Source organism: Anabrus simplex, chromosome 5, assembly GCF_040414725.1.
Source record: "Anabrus simplex isolate iqAnaSimp1 chromosome 5, ASM4041472v1, whole genome shotgun sequence".
NCBI classification, from domain to species: domain Eukaryota; kingdom Metazoa; phylum Arthropoda; class Insecta; order Orthoptera; family Tettigoniidae; genus Anabrus; species Anabrus simplex.
The window spans coordinates 257,805,427-257,825,661 of NC_090269.1; the positions used below are offsets into that span (position 1 = coordinate 257,805,427).

Consider the following 20,235-nt stretch of genomic DNA (forward strand, 5'->3'; position numbering starts at 1 on the left):
CATAATTTTAACAAAGCCAGAAGAAATAAGAAATAGATGGAGAGAGTATTTTCAGAAGCTGCTGAACATAAGAACGGATGACAGTCATTCAATGGACGACCAGGAAAGGCAATTAGTTGATGAGGAAATGGATAAAGAAATTACAATGAATGAAATTGAAATGGCAGTAAGAAAGATGAAGAATGGAAAAACTGCTGGAATAGACGAAATTTCAGTGGAGATGATAAAGGCAACTGGAGTTGTAGGCCTGCAGTGGACATATCGGGTTCTCAGGAAGGTCTGGGAGAATAAGGAGGTCCCTGAGGATTGGCAAAAAGGAATAATCATCCCAATTTTCAAGAAAGGTGATAAGAAAGTTTTGAAGAACTACAGGGGAATTACTCTAATATCCCATGTTGCTAAGATAATGGAAAGGATACTGGAAAGTAGAATAAGGTTGAGGGTTGAGAAGCAGATACAGGAAAATCAGTTTGGTTTCAGAAGTGGAAGGTCAACAATAGAGCCCATTTTCATTATGAGACAACTAATGGAAAAGCATTGGGAGTACGGGAATGATATGGTGATGACATTCATTGACATTGAAAAGGCATATGACAGTGTCCCCAGGACCAAAGTTTGGGACAGTCTGGTGCAAAAAGGAATTGGACAGGGAATAATAAAAATGATCATGGCATTGTATAAGGAATGTTGTAGTTGCGTGCAAACACAAGTTGGCAGGACAAGTTGGTTCAAAATAACTAGTGGGCTGAGACAGGGAAGTGTTCTATCACCAATCCTGTTTACAATAGTAATGGATGACATATGAAGGAAGAGAAATGAACATGATGTTATTTGCAGATGATATTGTGATTTGGGGAGAAGACGACGGGAAGGTTCAAGAACAGTTGAATGTGATGAATGGGAAGATCGAAGAACGTGGATTGAAAATAAGTGTAGAAAAGAGTAAAACTCTTGTTATGACTAGAAGGGAAAGGTCAGATTAGACTTGCAGACAAGCATCTGGAAGTAGTGGAAACGTTTAAATACCTGGGGTGTGAATTAATGGAGAATGCTCGACTGGATGCTGAGATTAGTAAAAGGATTCAAGCTGGAAGTTGTTTCTATCATAGTGTAAGAAATATGTTATGGGACAAAGATGTGCCAACGGAAGCAAAGGATACTATGTACACGATGTATTACTTACCCATAACAATGTACGGAGCAGAAACTTGGACAACGACAAAGAAGGATGAGACTCGAATACAGGCAGCCGAATTGAAGTTCTTGAGGAGTATGATACAGGAGAGTAGAAGAGACAAAATAAGGAATGAGAAAATCCGGGAAGAAATTGGAGTGGAAAAAATGAATGATAGAATAGAGGAGAGCCGGCTAAGATGATTTGGGCACATAAAGCGAATGAGCGACGAAAGAATGCCAAAAAAGGTGATGGAAATGCAAATCCAAGGAAGGAGAGGCCGTGGACGACCACGATTGAGATGGAAGGATACCATCCAACGCAGCATTATAGAAAGAAACCTGGACTGGGACACAGTGTTGGAGGAGTGGTGGGAAGACCGAAGAAAGTGGAGAGGAACCATATTTGCCTCTACCCGGCTACAGCTGGATGAAGGGAAATGATGATGATGATGATTATTATGTTTTAATTTATAGCACAAATGACTCAAAAAAAACTATATTAATGTTATGTAATAAAGTTTTATTGCAGCCAATGGCCATATATAAATTGTTCTACTCTTTACTATATTAATTTAAGGTCTTTTCTCTTTTGCTACATTTATTGAAGTGGTATCATTCACATATTTTCCCACATAATTTGCACACGCATTCATCACTTGGTTCGTGATATATCTCTTTTTCACATAGCTTATGATGAAATCCGTGTACAGCCAGCCTGTTGATAGCACTCCGCATGTTCTTATTTGGGCCCATCCAGTCTCTGCTTGTCATAGCATCCGTCATGTAGAACTCCGGCCAGATTTCTTCTCTTTTGCTTAACCTCAGATTTAGGTGAGCAATGGCTTGAAGTGTCGATGGCACAGAAAGATATCTAAGGTCCTCGATAAGGAAAGACTCCTGAGGTAATTCATAAGCTAGTCTAGAATTAGCACAGCAGTGTTGGAGGAGGAGTGGTGGAAAGACCGAAAAAATGGAGAGGAACCATATTTGCCCCTATCTGGCTACAGCTGGATAAAGGGAAATGATTATGATCCAGGGAATAAATTCAATAGGAAATACAAAGTAAAATTTAAGGCATGAGAACACTTAAAAATAAGTCGAGGACGTCAGTATTTGAAATGTGATATACCTCAATACTTACATCAGCCTGTATCAAAATCCATCTATGTCCCACTCCAGTTGCCCAGGTGTGGTTAACAAGCCTCCTCCACTACTTTCTGTCCTTTGACTTTTCCTGCTCCATTACTTCCACCACATCCAATCCAGCTTTTCTAATGTCCTTCCAAATCTGATCCATCCACCTTCTTCTCAGTCTTCCAACTGGTCTCTTTCCCTTAACTTGTCTTTCCAATTCCCTTCTTGCTACCTGTTCCTTTCCCATTCTTTTTACATGTCCGAACCATCTCAGTCCTACTTTCTGTATCTTCTATACTAATGGTTCTATATTTAGCTCTTCTCTGATTTTAATATTTCGAATTCTATCTCTTCTTGTCTTTTTAACCGATGTTCTTAAAAATTTCATTTCTACTGCTTGGATCTTACTATCTTGTCTCTTATTAGTTGCCAGTGTTTCTAGTCCGTATGTTACAATTGGTATGAAATACTGTTTATTTAAGGTTAATTTTGTTCTCTTGGGTACTTTGTCATCCCATAAAAGCTCTCTGGCTTGATAGAATGTTGTACCTTTACTTAGTCTATTATTAATTTCAGGGTTGATTTCATTTCTTCCATTAATAATACTACCCAGATATGTAAACTGTTCTACGTTCTCTAACCGTTCTATGTTTACTTGGCTTCTCTTAACTTCAAGTAGAATTTACATAATTATATAATTAGAATTCTTCTAATGCAATGTATGAAAAATAATGGCACTTAATTCTGTGAAAGTACTGTAAATCACTACTGTCCAATATTAATGTTATGTAACAAGCATATAATATCTGCATTATGTCAGCCAGGCTGTCTGTAAAAATGGCAGAGTGGTGCACCCATTAAAAAGATCCTAGGGCAGACACTGAGCTCCTAATTTTACCTATTATGAACAAAACACTAACTTTCTCTTTGTTTAATATTACTGTAGTATTATCTAGATATTTTTGTAGCCTAATTTTTGCTAATTTTGATGATTTTTTAATGTGATATTATTGCTGTTAGTGACATTCATGTAAACTACTGGGAAACTTTCATTATTGCAGGACTTCAGCCCATTATTATAGAGACCTGTACATCAGGTGATGAGCTACGGACTGATCTCACAGCAATGGAACACCAAATGGCCACCTTAGGGCCTGAAAATATTGCTTGTGTTCTCACCACCACAAGCTGCTTTGCTCCTCGAGCTAGTGACTCAGTGGAGCAAGTAGCAGTGTTATGTAGCCGCTACAATATTCCTCACATTATCAATAATGCATATGGTCTACAAAGTTCACGATGTATGCATATTATACAGGAAGCTGCAAGGTAAGGGTGCATGTATCTTACAGAATAAATTTGCAAGTATGATGTCATTATTGCTAGTGTGCTAGCTTGATGACTTAGACTAGAGGGTCTCACCATTATATGTGTACCTCAAATCCTGGTGAGTGAATAAATGATTATTCTTTCATGTAAGGGAGCAAAAGCAATGATGCATAGAATGAAAATCCGTATCAAACATTACAGTAAGTCCTTCGAAGAATTGACTCATATTTTCTTTACCATCACCTTATTCATTGTCATTGTCATATGCCTTTTGTTCACTGGATGTTGGCAGTCATCTTGCTCCGCAACACTTTGTCGGGACTAGCTTGGAAGAGCTGCAAAGATGTTGTGCTTGACCACAGTCACATATTTGTTTGGAAGTGATATTATGGAGGCAGAAATTTTCTCTCAGAACTGGAGTGTTTATCATAGAGACAGGATAGATTCATAGGTGGGGGTGTATTCACACTGGTAAAAGAAGAACTTATAAACTATAAAAAGATGAGGATGAAAAGAATGTAAATTCTAGGTATAATGCTCATATGTAAAGATAATAGGAAACTTGATATGTTTTGAGTATACAGACTTGGAAGGAGTGATACTTATACACAATTATTTGAGAAGATAATTGGCTATGTGGGAAATGACACAGAGAGGAACGTGATGGTAGTGAGTGATCTCAGTTTACCAAATGTTAGCTGGGAAGCTAGTGTGAATAATAGAAAGCATGATCATTAAATGGTAAATACGTTGAAATGGGAAAGACGGCTGAATCAGAAGGTGATCCAGCAAACTAGAGAGAAGAATATTATAGAAGTGGTGCTGACAAAACCACATAAGATCTGTAGACAAACTGCAGTGATAGATAGATGGTACAAGTGAACACGAAGCTACTTTTGATTGAGCTAAAAGTAAATGAAATAGAAAGAAAAGTTGTAAAAGTAGGACTGATATGCAGTACCATATGGTTGATGAGGCAGACATAGGAGAGTAAAAGAAAAGAAGAAAGTAATTATGGAATTGCTGGGCGGGCAACAATTCCATTGGGGAGTTTTATCTCCCGTATGCAGGTATCAGACTGTACCTCATATATAGGGCTTCTGATAAGTTCACCTGCATACACCCCAGCGTTAGTGGGTAGGGTCTGACACATCCCACTCTGATGAGTCTAGTGTCAGACCTAAGACGAAACGCTGGTTAATAGAGCAAAAACGCCTGAAAAGCCTTGCCTCTGATCTGAAAGTAATTATGATTAGTAGAAAATGGTAAATAAAAATGTAAACAATGTGGGATTGCTTTAAAGCAATTGTTGAGGAACGTGAGAACAGGTTTGTACCTTTGAGGGCCTGTACTACGACAGCCAGATAAAAGTGCGGTATAAATTTATTTGGCAGTTTGGACATTTATCTGGAAGTTCGGTTGAAACTGCGTACTATGACTTTCGTTTATGTGCAATCTGGGAAAATATTCTCGAGTATAGCTATGCCGAAGTTGGAGAGGCTGTTAACGCTCTTATCTGGGACTTAGCTCTTATCGGGGATGCCACTGTAAAGAATCAAGATGGCTGCTCATGAAGATGAATCTACATCTGCATGATGCTGTGCGAAATTAAGTTGTTATAAGGTAATTTATGTAAATACTGTATTTGTAAAGTATGCCATGCTTCCTGTCCAGCTATCACAGAATTCTTAAAAATTTCCCAAGCTAGTAAGTTGTTGCTACTGACTATATCAGTAGTACACAAGCAGTCAACCGCAAGCTTCATGGGTAGCCGTGGTCGTTAGGGCATCAAAGTTTGCTGTTAAGCAGTTTTTCGTGCGTTCGAGTCCCAATAGTCTAACATTTTTTTACCTTGTAAATGGTAGTCGGTAGGGTACTAGAGGTGATAGTACGCATTTCCTAATCATTAAAATGCGTGTCAAAAGCGTGGGTTCTATTCCAAATCTATCCGCGATGCACATATGGAGTAAAGGTATACGACGTTGTTCATGGCGATTCGTCCGTCGAATGAGGATGTTAAGGAGGCTATATTTCTTTTACTTCATAACAACTTGTTACATAAGTATTTACGCTAAAGTGAGATAAATGCTTGCCAGTTACTATTCTCACATTGTATTGAAAAGAAAGAAACTAACTACTTATTCAATGAGCAAACAATAAATTGAATTAATAATAAAATTAATGATCCCATGTTGCATCAGTGGCATTAATTATGAATATAAACTTTACTTTCGTCGTAACGCGCAACCTCGTAAATAGTACTAGACAGAAAAGATACATAACCTGAATCTTAACTTTTGCGTCCAGGTTACATTTTCAGTCTTATTATTTTCTATAACAGTTTCAGTTTCGTTATACAGTTAATTAATTTTAACATTTCTTTGTATGTGTATATTTCAGTCCTAATTCTGTTTTTGACCTGGACTTCCACATTATAGCTTAATAAGAGTCTGATATTGGATTCTAGTAATACAATTTCAAAAGGGATAGTGCTAAACAAACGAAAACACCATGGAACACGTATACCTCTGCGCTAAATTTCACTATATTTTCAGTAACCTTATTACCAACCCAATAAAAATGTTACTACATCTTCCGCATTACAATCCCGCTGTTAAAATCCGTTGGTAGTACGCAAGAAAATATTTAACTTCTAGTTTGCAAAACTGCAGCCTACGTATCTGGCTGTTTATCTGACAGTCGTAGTACAGGCCCTAAAGGTTTTAAGGAGTGGTAAAGACCCACCATATTATAATTGAGAAATAGGTTAAGGCAAAGGTGAAGGTTAGAAAGAACTAGGAATGGTTGTGGAAGTAAGGAGAGATTGAAGGAACTTGCCAGGAAATTGAATTTAGCGATAAACTCAGCTAAGGATACCTTGATGGCAAATATTGGCAGTCATATGAATTTTAGTGAAAAATGAAAGGGTATTTATAGGCATTTAAGGCAGAAGCAGGTTTCAGGAAGGACATTCCTTGAATTATTAATGAACAAGTGGAGTGTAAGCTCACCAGACAAAAAAATAATCACCCTAGTGCGCACCGACAGGTGGATTGTTAAGCTTGTAAAGATAGTGCAGCGAATGAGTCCCGTGCTCAACCACATGTGCACTGCCTCTATGTGAGCATTAGGCAGTGGAGATCAGTGAGGCATTGATGTTTCAAGCGGACAGTGTACGTCAACATGGGTAGATGTAAGGATGTGGCAGAGTGGCAAAAAGGGGCAATCGTGTTTGGCCGTTTGGTACATTAAGTTGCTGGATTTGTAGGTATTTCGCAGTGGACTGTTCAACATGTCTACAAGCAGTGTTGTACTACACATGGCCACTAAACACAACGTCAGAATTATGGTCGGAAAAATATTCTGACTGACAGGGACCAGAAATGTGTTTCATGGCTTATGAATCAAAATTGCTTCCAAACCCGACAGGAATTGCTGCAGTCAGTGAATGAAGATTCATCCCAACCTTATCAGTAGGGCTCGGAAGTTCATGCATTTGCATGTTTTGTTTTAGAGGTTAAAAACGTATGCTTATACATTATGTGCACAAATTATGGAATTTTCAGTCATTTGAACATGCTTTTATGGTGCATATAACTGCATACTTTTATGATTTTGATAAATGCATCATATTTTAATATTTTAGCACCTATATGGCATAATTTAATCAGTTTAATGGTTTTTACAGTATTTTTAATCAGCTTTTTCCATGTGGTTGATGTTGGCAGTAATGTTGCGCATGATGTCGCAACTTGTCATGTGGTGAGGAGTTATGATGTCATGCATTGAATCCCGTTTCATCATCTACCCTCACGTTTTTTGCTTAGCTGTCGACTGGCTGTTCATTGAGTCGTGTAATGGTATTATGAACTGGTTGTGACCAAACTATGTTTCGCATATAAACGCAGTCACATTGCATGGCGTTAGTTTTATTAGTTACAGAATATTAACACATTATTTAAACTTCGCTTTTTATAGTTTCTCGACATGAATTTTACAGCCCTGAAGAGTTTCACACGACAACCAGAAATATAACACATTCGCCTGATCATTATTAAATATTAATTTGACACACGCATTGAAATAGTATTGGGACAAACTAATTCTAACTACAACATTGATAAAATATAGTCACAGTCCTGTAATCATAGTCGTCTTGGAGATTCTGGCCACATTTAGCCAGCTTCCCTCGTGCTTAGCCTTTCATGGCTACATTTGACATCATCTTCTTATGTATATAACTTATATTTTACACCGCAAATAACACACTTTCTTCACGTTTAACATGCACCGCGCACCCTTCTCAACTGGCGACTGCCACTGTTTTCTCAGGACCTGGCTTTCGTTCACGCTACTGCTGGCCAGGTGGTTTCAAATAGATAAAAAAAATCAGACCTCACGGCTAGCCTCCAGACTTCCCTGTAACAATATCAAATACATACAATTGTCATACAGAGAGAAACTCAGTTATGTATTTTAACCAGATATCTAAACCTTCACAGTTTTCGTCGGCAGAAGCTCAGGAAAATTTCTGTTACCTTCCATTTAATATTCTACTTGAACTGTTGACACGAATATATAACAAGTTACTCTGAGAACACAACCCCGCACTTTCTTGCAGACGAGTGACGTGGGCTTCACCGTTCAGACCATCAGACAGAATGTGTAAAATAGCTGGAGGGGGGTTTCTTTTATACCTTCTGGGAGGAACGCCACCCTCTCCATGAGGCTCGATTGCGCAGTCTGCTAATTCCACATCCACTGGACCAATTTTCTTGAAATTTATTCCATAAATTTGTACAGACTTATAATTCACCATGGTGAATTTTATATTTTTCCCATACTTGCAACGGGCGTAATGAATTTTTCTGCCATGTGGTTTCGCAGCTTTTCTTCAGGAAAATGACCTCGCCACATGTCGCAGATCTGCGAGCATGACTCCAACTTTCCTCCAGGCTTAACTGCATTTATATTTACCCTGGGGATTCTATCTTTACATACGGTTTATAAATAATTTAGATCCTTTATTCCTGGATTTACCATGTCACCAAAATCTCTTGTTATGAAGGATTTTTCGAAATTTGTAACTTATTCAATATTCGAGGTCCACCGAAGTGTACCGGCATTTCACAAGCTCGCGGCTCGCTCATCACGGTAAGTTCGTTCCCACGAGAAAGCAAGTCTCTTGAAATAAAAACATGGCTACTCTTAAAAATAGTTGTTTGGTGCTGAAATAAATATTTGGAATTATGTTTGTTTTTTTTTCATCGCAGAATTATGGGTTCAATATGTAGAAAAATATTCTTTACACTGTACAGGTTAGGTAGCTGAATGGAATATGAATAAAATATTCTAGCACAACTATCCAGATCATACATTAAGTACTACCTTACAAATAAAATCTTCTACAAACACTTTCCTCCTCCAAGAGATTCTATACCTGTCTCACTTACAGCTGCAGAACCTACTTCCTCCTCCCTTTTCTTCCTTTCATGACCCTGTTCTACCCCCTCTTCTTTTTATTGTCTACTTCACATTTCCCTTTCTTCCTACTTCTCCCCTCCTCTGCAGCATTTCCCTGCCCTTCATTTTCCCGTTGCTGTTCTACCTGCAGTGATTCATAGTGATTTTTCACCACTACCTGTCTTGAATTACACTCCTGAATAGAGCTCTTTTGCCGTCAGTTTCCTCTCCCCTTAAAGTAGTAGCCCACCTGTCTTCTACAACTTCCCCCTTTTCTTCCTTTCCCTCTTTTCCACCTATCGTATCCTATTGTTTGAGGGAGACCTAGCTTTATTCCTGTCCTCTGTGAGAAACCAAATTATCTCCATCAAACTCTCCAATTCTTCCCTCATATTCCTGAATGCACACTCACACCCATGGTCCTTACACCTTCATTCCTTAGCCATTCTCTGCTCTTCTTTATGGAGAAATGAAGAATCAACAAAAATAATGTATTTTGTGAAGAAAAAAAAATACAACAAACCAAAGGAAAGAAATACTGTCTAGCCTACTACACAAGGATCGTATGACAGTAAAGTAACCAATTTGCTAACTAATAAAATAACTATGCTAAATACTTCTTAGGCATATTGTTTTATTTTTATCCTACAACATCTATATATACAAAATAAGAGTTTTGTCTGTACATTGTTCAGAATTTGAAAAGAATGGTATTTCTGTATTGGCCATGTCCATAGTAACAAGGAAATGCACTTTTTACTTTTCTGTAATTTCTCTCTGTCTGTTTGTATGTACACACATCACGAGAAAACAGCTGAAGAGAATTTAATGAAAATCAGTATGTGAAGTTGGGGGATGAGCCACTATAATCTAGGCTATAAATCATTTTACTCACGCTGAGTGAAATGGTAGTTTAGGGGAAGGCCTAATATTGAAATCTCAAATGTTTATATCAGTGGTCCTATCGATAAATACTACATAACTAAAGTTATATAGAATTAAATTTCCGATCATTTATGTTATACATTGTTATCGTACCGGCTTTGATAACACAGATATTCATGAATTTGTATTTTTGTTGCCAAGTCTATATCAACGCTGAGCCACGAGAAAATGGTTTAACAGAATTTAATGAAAAGTGATAAATAGAGTCGGGGAATAAGAAACTACAGTCTATAAGTTATAAACCATTTTATTCGCCTTGTATGAAATTGTAGTTTAGGGGAAGGCGCCTACAATTTAATTTTTAAATACCGATGTTATTGGTCCTATTGAAAAGTACTACATTACAAAAGTTATAGAGAATACGATTTCCTAACATTTATGTTTTATTCAAATTTACCGTACTGACTATGATAAGAGTGGTATTCCAGACTCGGAAGAAAACTAAATGTGAAGGCCTACAATATTGAAAGCACATAACATTGATCAACAATAACATTACATTGACCATTGTTTGTGGTGATGTTCTTTGTCTCTTTTGCTGCCGCTCAACTCCGATAGATGGGATTGCTGCGTACCGAGTATAACAGCCTGACGGAATATTGGCGGGAAATAGCTGAGGAGTTAGAAAAACTTTCTTCTTTAGCATACTATTTCTCAGGTTCATACATTTTCTGATACCGTACTGCTGGTATGTAACTCACTGGTTCATCATAGTATTCCAGCTATTCAATCACTACTCTGATGCGCTGTTTTGAATGAGCATGTGCCCTCTTAAGGCAGAGGCTCGCTTAGTATTAGTGGTGGTGGTGGTGGTGGTGGTGGTGGTGGTGGTGGTAGTAGTAGTAGTAGTAGTAGTAGTAGTAGTAGTATGACCTGGTCTAGAATTACAATTTAGGCATATTCCAAATTATAGCAACACAGTTCACTAAATAACTCAAAATCCAACCCTGAAGAGAGCCGTTTCTTGAAAGAGCTTCTTTTTCTTCACTTTTATTAAAATCCTACATTCATTTTATTCAAACTTAGCAGTCAATAGAGGGTTTTTCCTCTGGGCTTGGAGGAAAAAATTGGCTCCAAGTCAGATAGATTTTTCCGCCGTCAGTGTAGTGAATTGAGATTTTCCGACTCATCGGGTACTCTTAGGAAACAGATTAGTAAAAGGGCATAGTTTTTGCCCTAGGACTCGCCACTATTCGACCCCCCCCCTCCGAAGAAAGACTAAGAGTGTTCACAGATCACGGCTGTCTGTGGCCTGGTCATTCCAGCTCTGGAACTTTGGACTGTTAGATCGGCAGCGTAGTACTGTTCGTTAAAAGTGAGAAAATGTGTGGTTGTTCATTCGATCGAGTATTTCATGTGAAATCATTGCTTTTACTTGCGCCATTCCTACCAACGTCATTTTAATGACCTATGTTCATTTCAGTTGGGAAAACCACTAAGACAGTAATTCTGAGGGTGTAACAAGGCAGGTGGAGAGTGAGTGTGTACCATTATAATGCAATTCCCCAACCTCACTGTGACTTGGGCATAGCATTACAATTAAAATTCCCTAACTCAGTCTTCACATGAGAAAAGACGTTTGGTGATTTCTCCGTCGCGTTTCCAGGGTAACATTAAGAGCTATCCAATTTAATACAGTCTTGCTCACAACATGTACACTACCTAACCTACAATTCTGTACACAGTGTAGAATTCCATAGCGAAGCATGGGTACGTCAGCTAGTGCTAACATAAATTAAAACTACTGTTAATTATTGAATGTTGAAAGGATTACCAAGAATTACACAATGGTAAAGTAAGCAAGTACTATCTCATAAAATAACAACATGCAGAATGAAAAGACAGTTGGATGTATGATGTCCAGGTAGGGAAAATGATTAATACTAGTGAAATACTGAACTTAACCTAAATAAAGATACAAAAGTTGAAAACAAGAAAAGCAGTTTTGTGGGGATATACTAAAGGTGATGATTTTACCTCCAATTATGAGCTGAAAGTGATGGTACTTATAGTTCCGCATCATGTGGCCAGAATACCTTTTTTTTTCTTCTTCTTTTAAAACCATACCTTGAAGCTGCAAGCTTGAAGCACTGCAGGCCTTTCTCCGTATTTACTAATAAGACAGTATCCTCTGAATATATCTAAAATTGTTATTGATATGACATTTGATCATCTTGCCATCTTCCACACCTAAGGCTTTTCTAAAAATAGCTTCCAACCGTATCTTGAACAGCTGTGGCAAAAGTACACATCTTTGCTGGACTGTCTTCTCGATGTTGAATTACTCTTAAAATATCCTCGCGTTGGACAGCTGCAGTTCCAAAAATCCAAAAGCATACGAGTGTGAACTTCGGTCTCCTTATTTTGCCTGTAGGTGTCATGTTGTGATTAGTTCTTTTGAGGTAGGGTTACTTGCTTTCAATTACTACTTCTGCCAGTAAACATACTGCTACTTCTCACTTCCTTGTCACATAGGCAAATCTATTCACCACTGAAAATCACTGTTATATACCTAAATCTAAGGCATATGGTAGCTTGTTTTCCTAGGCTACATAAATATTGTTTTTGCAAGTATTTGTGGTGAATATGATTTTTCATGCTAAATTCGCACCATTGTGTGATTTATATGATAGGAATCAGTTGAGGGATGTTGCACCTTCACCACTTTATATATGATGTATCATTGATACCTTTAATAAATAAAGACTGGTTTCTTTTCTCTTGGAAACATCCCTCGACTGATTCCTATCATATAAGTAAAACTTCAACACGGAAATGAAAGTTATAAATTATGACCATTGTGTGATTTCATGATTACCTGCGAATAAAAATACATGATTTCCTGATTTTCTTCTCAAGATTTGTGTTTTCTGCTCATAAAATTAAGTTTCCAAAAATTTCACGTTTATTGTTAATACCAAAACATCACTGCCCTATGAATAAAACGCGGGATATGAGGGTGCACATTTTGAACACATGCTGCGTCAATACAGTTAGATGTGTGTTGTTGTCTTCACTTAATGACTTATCTTGATGTTCAGATCATGTTTGTTATTTCATTACTGTTTGTTGTGCTGCATACTGTAGTTAGTTAACTAATCGTTTAACTTTCAGCCCTCAAATAATTACAGTAATTATAACGTGTTTCTAGTGAGTGTACATGAAGTACTTCACCTTGTTGAATGTGTAGTATTATTAAACAGAGGCACTAGGGATTTAACTTGGGAGCATAGGTTGCCGACCATGGATCCCTTAGCTGACTCCTGGCATTGCTTCCACTTACTTGTGCCAGGCTCTGTCCTATCCAACCTCCCTTGGTCAACTTTTATTCTTTTCTGATCCCGACGGTATTAGGTTTCTGAGACCTAGGAAACCTTTCATTTTGACACTCTTTGTGGCCCTTTTCTTTCTTTGCCCGATACCTTCATTTTCAAAGTGTCAGACCCCTTGCATTTTTCCCTCTGGTTAGTATTAATAGAAGATGGTTGCCTAGTTGTACTTCCTCTTAAAACAATTATCATCACCACCACCACTACATTAAACAGATAAGATTTTAAAGCATTAATGATGCCATACTGAACAATGGCATGGCAAGCCTTGCCATTTTTGTTGTTTTGAGAGCTGAGTTGAAGAGCATGAAGTGGAAAGAGTTCAGTTGCTATTTCCAAACATAAACAAGGCAAACCGATAAAATAGTGGTGAATGGGTGATAATATTGACTGTATTTGATAAGTCAGTTATTATTTTAGTCTTGAATGTATTTGGGTGTAGCTTATACTATATTGCAGTATTTGGTATCAAGTGATGTTCAGAATATTGTGTTAAAAGTTTTTAATCTTTTCTATAAGCTTCTTGCATAAATGTCATGATTGGAACAGTTTCCCTTGTTGCATGTAGTATTTAATCCAAAATATTTAGGCATTTTGTATACTATATTTTTGTATGCTGGCGTAGAACTAACCACTCTACCCCACCAAGTGCAAGGGTAACAGGTAGTGGAAGCCTTTACCTTCCACCCCTCCCAGAGCCTTCATGGCCTGTACGGAGATGACTTTACTTTTATTTCTGTATGCTCTGTCTGCCCGATATCCTTCTCTGGTGATATACCATGTGCAGATTGTACTGATTCTCCTAACATGGGCTAGATCAAGTTTACTACTTTTATTTACCTGTTTCTGTCTCATCCTGGACTTTTGTCAGTATGCAAGGGGCTGATGTATGAACGACGCTAGGAATGCCATTCCTTACACAGCCAGTTCATCCTATGATGGATGGGGTAAAAGTGTTATTCATAGCTTCGGGTGGTGTATGCTTTTCAGGGGGCTTGGCAGACTGATGTGTAACAGCATCTTTTGAATCAGGAAAACTGCCTCGCTCCTCATTTCCCTAGATCGCCTCTGCAGGCTACTTATGACTGGGATCTGTTGAGGTTTCAACCAATCTTGGGCTGAGGACTCAGTAAATACTTCCTGGCAAAAAAAAGGTTAAGCACCCAGAAAGCGTGGATAAAAGTGAATGAAACTACATATGCTGAAAGACCATGTACTCCTCCTCCTCTTCTTCTTCTTCTTCTTCTTCTTCTTCTTCTTCTTCTTCTTCTTCTCCTTCTTCTTCTGTGACCACATAGGATCACTTTAGTCAGTCCATCGTTCAGGTCTCTTTGAAGGGATTGTTCGGGCTTTGCGGTCCTCCCAGTACTTCTTCAGATGCTCCAATCTTTGTGCCCTTTCCTCAGTTGAAAATATGCGTGTTGTTGGTTTGTTTTGTGTAATGGTAAAGCGGAGGTTTGTATTCTTGAGTTTTGTATTCAATTTTATCTTATTTGTGGTGTCTTCTGTTGTAAGGCCTATTTCTTCAGATCCTCTTACTTCTCTACCCCACCAAGTGTTTATTGAACTACTTACAATATGGGATGAAAGGGACAAGGTCGTTGGCAGTTGCAGGTGGAATGTAGGTGCCAGGTCAGTAGGGTGTCGCGCGCATCATCCCCCCTGGCCGCAAGGTTTGGAGTGGTGTCAAACAGCCTTTGGATCCTCTCCTGAGACAAGTTTCTCCACAGTTGTTGCAGCTGTCCCTGCAGATCCTGCAGGTTGATACTGGGATGGAGTCTCCTTCCAATGTCATCCCACACATGTTCAATGATGGAGAGGTCCGGAGATCTTGCTGGCCATGGGAAGACCTGAGCATGCTCTAGGCAGTCCATAGGCACACGTGTTGTGTGTGGACGTGCATTACCTTGTTTGAACACTGTTCCAGAGTGCTGTGCCATAAGGGGTAGGACATGCGGACGCAGAATGTCTAGGATGTATTGCTGTGCCGTCAAATTCTGCCGAAGCATTATTAGAGGTGACCTGAATGCATATCCTATGGCACCCCACACCATGATGCCAGGGATTACGCCTGTGTGTCTTTCCATAATATGGGCAGGATCTGCCCTCTGCCCTTGACGCTGCCAGACCTGCACACGATGGTCATCGGAGGTTGTGGAGAAGCAGAACTCATCACTGAACATGATGCGACGCCAGTCGTCCTCTGTCCATGCCTCCCGAACAAGGCACCACTCCAGATGCAGGCGCTGGTGTTCTGGTGTCAATGGCAACCGACACAAGGGGCAGTAGGACCCCAATTTGGTGGATGCAAATCGTCGAGACACTGTGCAGGAACTCACAGGATGTTGTGGAGTCTCCAGTACATGTTCGCGGATGGCAGGTGCCGAAGTTATGGGATCCTGCGATGCCTGGCGCACCATACGACGGTCCTCCTTCAGGTGGTGTTTCTTGGTCGACCCAAACCTGCACAACATGATTGGGTGCCCTCATGTACCCCCTGAGTTCAACATTGGGCTACTGTGACATCTGAATGGCCCACATGCCAGGCAATTGCACAATATGACCAACCAGCCTCATGCAATCCCACAATGCTGCCTCTGTCAAATGCTGTCATTTGGTGGATAGACTGTCTAACGCGTATGCGAGGCATTGCGGGTGCTTCGTACTGTACGTAGTCCTCTCTCCATGTCTTGCTTAAATGTCTGATTCACAACAGTTGATTGGTAACAACTTACCTACAACAGGATGGTGCCATTATGAATGTACTCTGGTGGGTATTCAACACATTACAGATCCTTATAAATCTAATAATTTACTCACACATCAATGGTATGCGTGTATACTGAAATGGGACAATATTGGGCCACTCCTTATGGATGCTTAACTATTTTTATCATTCAGTGTACATATGCCCTATGCCAATAGTGCTAATTTCTGAGCAGAATTGTTAGGGTAGCAAAATTACTTTTCTAAATTTCTTGAGCAAACTCATTACCTGTATTAATATTGTTATTGCAATTAAGCCCACCGAAGTATATGTTTTTTACTTTATGATGCATTAAAACTTTAAAAATTATCTCGCCTTATTTAACCTTTACTTACCACTTTCCTTACAACATTCTTTTCTTAATATTTCTACCACCTTATTTGAACACCTTTTGAGTATGTTTTCCCTCAGTAATGAAGCATTTTATTAACTGCTTCCTGAGGTCCCTAGTTGTAACTCATTTGTTCCCTCAGCTTTGGCATGTGCGATCGTACTTCAGAGAAACGACAAAAAAAAGTCTACTGGAGTAGCTTTCATAATTTAGGAGAACTTAAAGACATTAGATCACGGTAGAAATGGGAGGAATTGGAGAAGAAAGAGCTATTGTTCATGACTCTATGCTAATTTGCATGCAATAACAGACGGATACCAATTTGAACAACTCCTGTAATATAGGTTAGTATTCATTATGAAATGATCATGTGTGTTGTTATTACTGATCAGAATTGTATACTGTAATAGAAATGTCAGGGGAACTTAATATTGTTGGAATCAGTGTGTTCAGTAGGAGTTGAGGGACAAAAATTACTCTTTGTACATTTAACGTTATTTTCAAATTTTGTTAATAATTTTTGTTTTTGCTAGTAGCTTTACTTCGCATCGACACAGATAGGTCTTATGGCGACGATGGCTTTTGTTAATAAAACATAGTAGTGATTACAGGCTGATCAGTCTAATGAGTCATGCTCTAGAAGCGTTTTTAAGAATTTTATTCTCAGCTAAGGTGGAAAGTAGAGAAGAACTTCAGTGAAACTCAATTTAGCTTTTTGAATCAGTCTTGGTACAAATGACACCCTGGATTCTATTCAAATTTGAGTTACAAATATCTTACCAACAGCAAACTGTCTTCACTTGCTTTATATTATGAAAAGCATTTGTCAATGTTAAGCCGGCCCTGGGTGTAGGGGTAGCGTGCCTGCCTCTTATCTGGAGGCTCCAGATTCGGTTCCCGGCCAGGTCAGGAATTTTTACCTGGATTTGAAGGCTGGTTTGAGGTCCACCCAGCCTACGTAATTACAATTGGGCCGGACTGAGTGGCTCAGACGGTTGAGGCGCTGGCCTTCTGACCCCAACTTGGCAGGTTCAATCCTGGTTCAGTCCGGTGGTATTTGAAGGTGCTCAAATATGTCAGCCTCGTGTCGGTAGATTTACTGCCACGTAAAAGAACTCCTGTGGGACTAAATTCTGGCACCTCAGCATCTCCAAAAACTGTAAAAGTAGTTAGTAGGACATAAAGCAAATAACATTATTATTATTATTATTATTATTATTATTATTATTATTATTATTATTATTATTATTATTATTATTATTATTATTAATTACAATTGAGGAGCTATCTGATGGTGAGATAGCAGCCCCATTCTAGAGAACCAAGAATAACAGCCAAGAGGATTCATTGTACTGACCACAGGATGGACGGACGGTATTTGCTTGGTAAGCCAAGGCCCTTCGCAGCTGTTGTGCCGTGGGGTTTGGTTTGATTTGTTAGCATTAGACGTGACATCCTTGTACAATCTGTAAGTTTTCCAGTGTTCTTCTACTGGTACAAGATAGTAGGCCTATTGTGTATTCATAAATTTTGTATTTCGTGTTAGACGGAAGAAAGTTAAAGGTTATATTAACTAAGAGACAATGGAAAAAAGAAAAAAAAAATAGCTTCTTTCTTAACAAAATATCCTTGTATATCAGGGGAAACATATTTGACTTGACTGTAAAGAGGTTGGTAATTCTAAATTCCCATGGAGGGAATTAGATATTTTTCCACCAATAGAGCATATCAAAAATCAGATCAAGCATATCAAAAATCAGATCAAAAAGCCATACATCTAATTTTTGATCTGATTATTGTAAAGAGGTTGTCATCATCATGAAGCTGGACGGTAATCACACATCTCGCATCAAAATTGGAGACAATATTTCTAAAAAGATCAAGATACAAAATGGTTTGAAACAGGTTGTATCCCATCCCCAATTTTGTTTTTAAACTCTAAAGCTACTTTTTGAATCACCATAGATGAAGCTGATAAAGGAATCAAGATCAATGGAAAGTTGAATAAACACCATCAAGGCCTACTATACAGATGACACCATGAGACTGACTGACAATTTAGAAGATCATTGTTCCTTTTGAACAGGATCAACAAAGTAAGAAAGGATCTTGGTCTTAAAATAAAAGTCCCAAAATCAAAATTTATAATTTTTCAGCAAGCAGAAAATAAACAGTATTATCACTGTAGACGGAATCTCCATTGAAAGGGCATCATATTTCAAGTAGCTCACATTCTGGCTAATACAATAATGAGATCTAGATGTAGAATTCTAAACTAGAATTGGCATTGTAAGAAGTGTGTTTCTGAAGTTGAAATATTGTGTGTGCAACCTTGACTTTAGATTCAAAATTCATTGCTGTATCATGATGTTTTAGGTATTATTGGTGCTACTTTGCCCTGTTGAAGGGTGGACATTAAAGGTTTCATCAGTATATCTACTGCAAGCTTTTGAAATAAAGATGTATTGCAGAATGTTGAGGATTCCTGGGGTAGAACCGTATTTTCTCGTGTAATTAACACTTTTTTTTTTTGACAAAAAATACAGGCAAAATGTTTGGATGCATAAATTATTCAAAAAATTCAGATACTTAAAAGATATTTACAATTCATTTACATTTAAAAGATACATCAAATATTACATACACACAATTGGTTCAACTCATTTTCGGTTATCGTCATTGGGCATAAAATTCCGGCATGAGATCTTTTCTGAAGAGTCAAAAATGGGTCCATCAAGTACATTGGACACAAGGGTTTGAAGTACTGACACGGGAAAATATTCTTCCTGTTACGAGCTGCCAATTTTAGTGAAACAAGAGCTGAAGAAATTCGTTAAATCAGTAAAAACCTATCCTGGTGCTGACATTAACAGTGACCACAACCCAGTAGTAATGGACTTTAAAATGCAACGCTTTAGAAACGCCACAGGGTGTGCTAAAATATCAAAGATGCATAGACATCAGAAAATTGGCCAGTTCTGATGTCAGAACTAGTGTTGGTGCTGCTCTGGAAGAAAAGATGGAAGCAATAAAAGAGTCTCAACATATAGAAGTAGAATCCACATGGAACTCTATAAGAGATAGCATAACTTAAGTCCAGGAAAATAACATAGGATACGTCAAACAGCAGCAAAAAGCAAAACTGGATGACTGATGAAATCCTGGAGCTTATGAATGAAAGGAAATATAAAGATAAAGACCCCGTTAACTACAAAAATCTACACAAAGAGATACGTAGAAAATGCAGAGAAGCAAAGGAATCCTGGATGTCTGACAAATGCAAGGAAATCGAGGAACTTCAGGAGAAGCATGATCACTTTAACCTATATAAAAAGGTGAAAGAGCTGAGTGGTCTACAAAAGAAGCGATGCGGACAAATATTAAGGAACACAAACAATGAGATTATTTTAGGAGTTGAAGAAAAACTTAAAAGATGGAAGGAATACGTCGAAAATCTCTTCAGTGATGACAGGGATGATCCTCCCCCACCTGACGAAAGAATCAATGAAGCCAGTCCTGAAATAACAAAGAGTGAAGAATTGAATAACATTAAACTTCAGAAGAATGGTAAAGCCACTGGTTCAGACAGAATTTACGCTGAAGTTGTTAAAGTTATAGCTGAACAGGACTCAACCGGCCTCAGTCTACTAACATTGTTGTTCAACATCATCTATACATCAGGAAAGATACCTTCTGACTGGCTGAGATCAACTTTCATACCAATACCGAAGAAGCAGAACTCCTCCCAGTGTGATGATTTACTG

At 38.4% G+C, this 20,235-nt stretch overlaps 1 protein-coding gene across 1 annotated transcript in view; it reads left to right on the forward strand.

Moving 5' to 3' along the window:
• SecS (Sec synthetase) overlaps positions 1-20,235 on the forward strand; it is a 180,303-nt gene that overhangs the window by 107,718 nt on the left and 52,350 nt on the right. Inside the window, exon 6 of the mRNA XM_067147362.2 lies at positions 3,372-3,636. Within this exon, the coding sequence (XP_067003463.1) occupies positions 3,372-3,636 (265 nt within the window). The remainder of the gene's footprint in view (positions 1-3,371; positions 3,637-20,235) is intronic.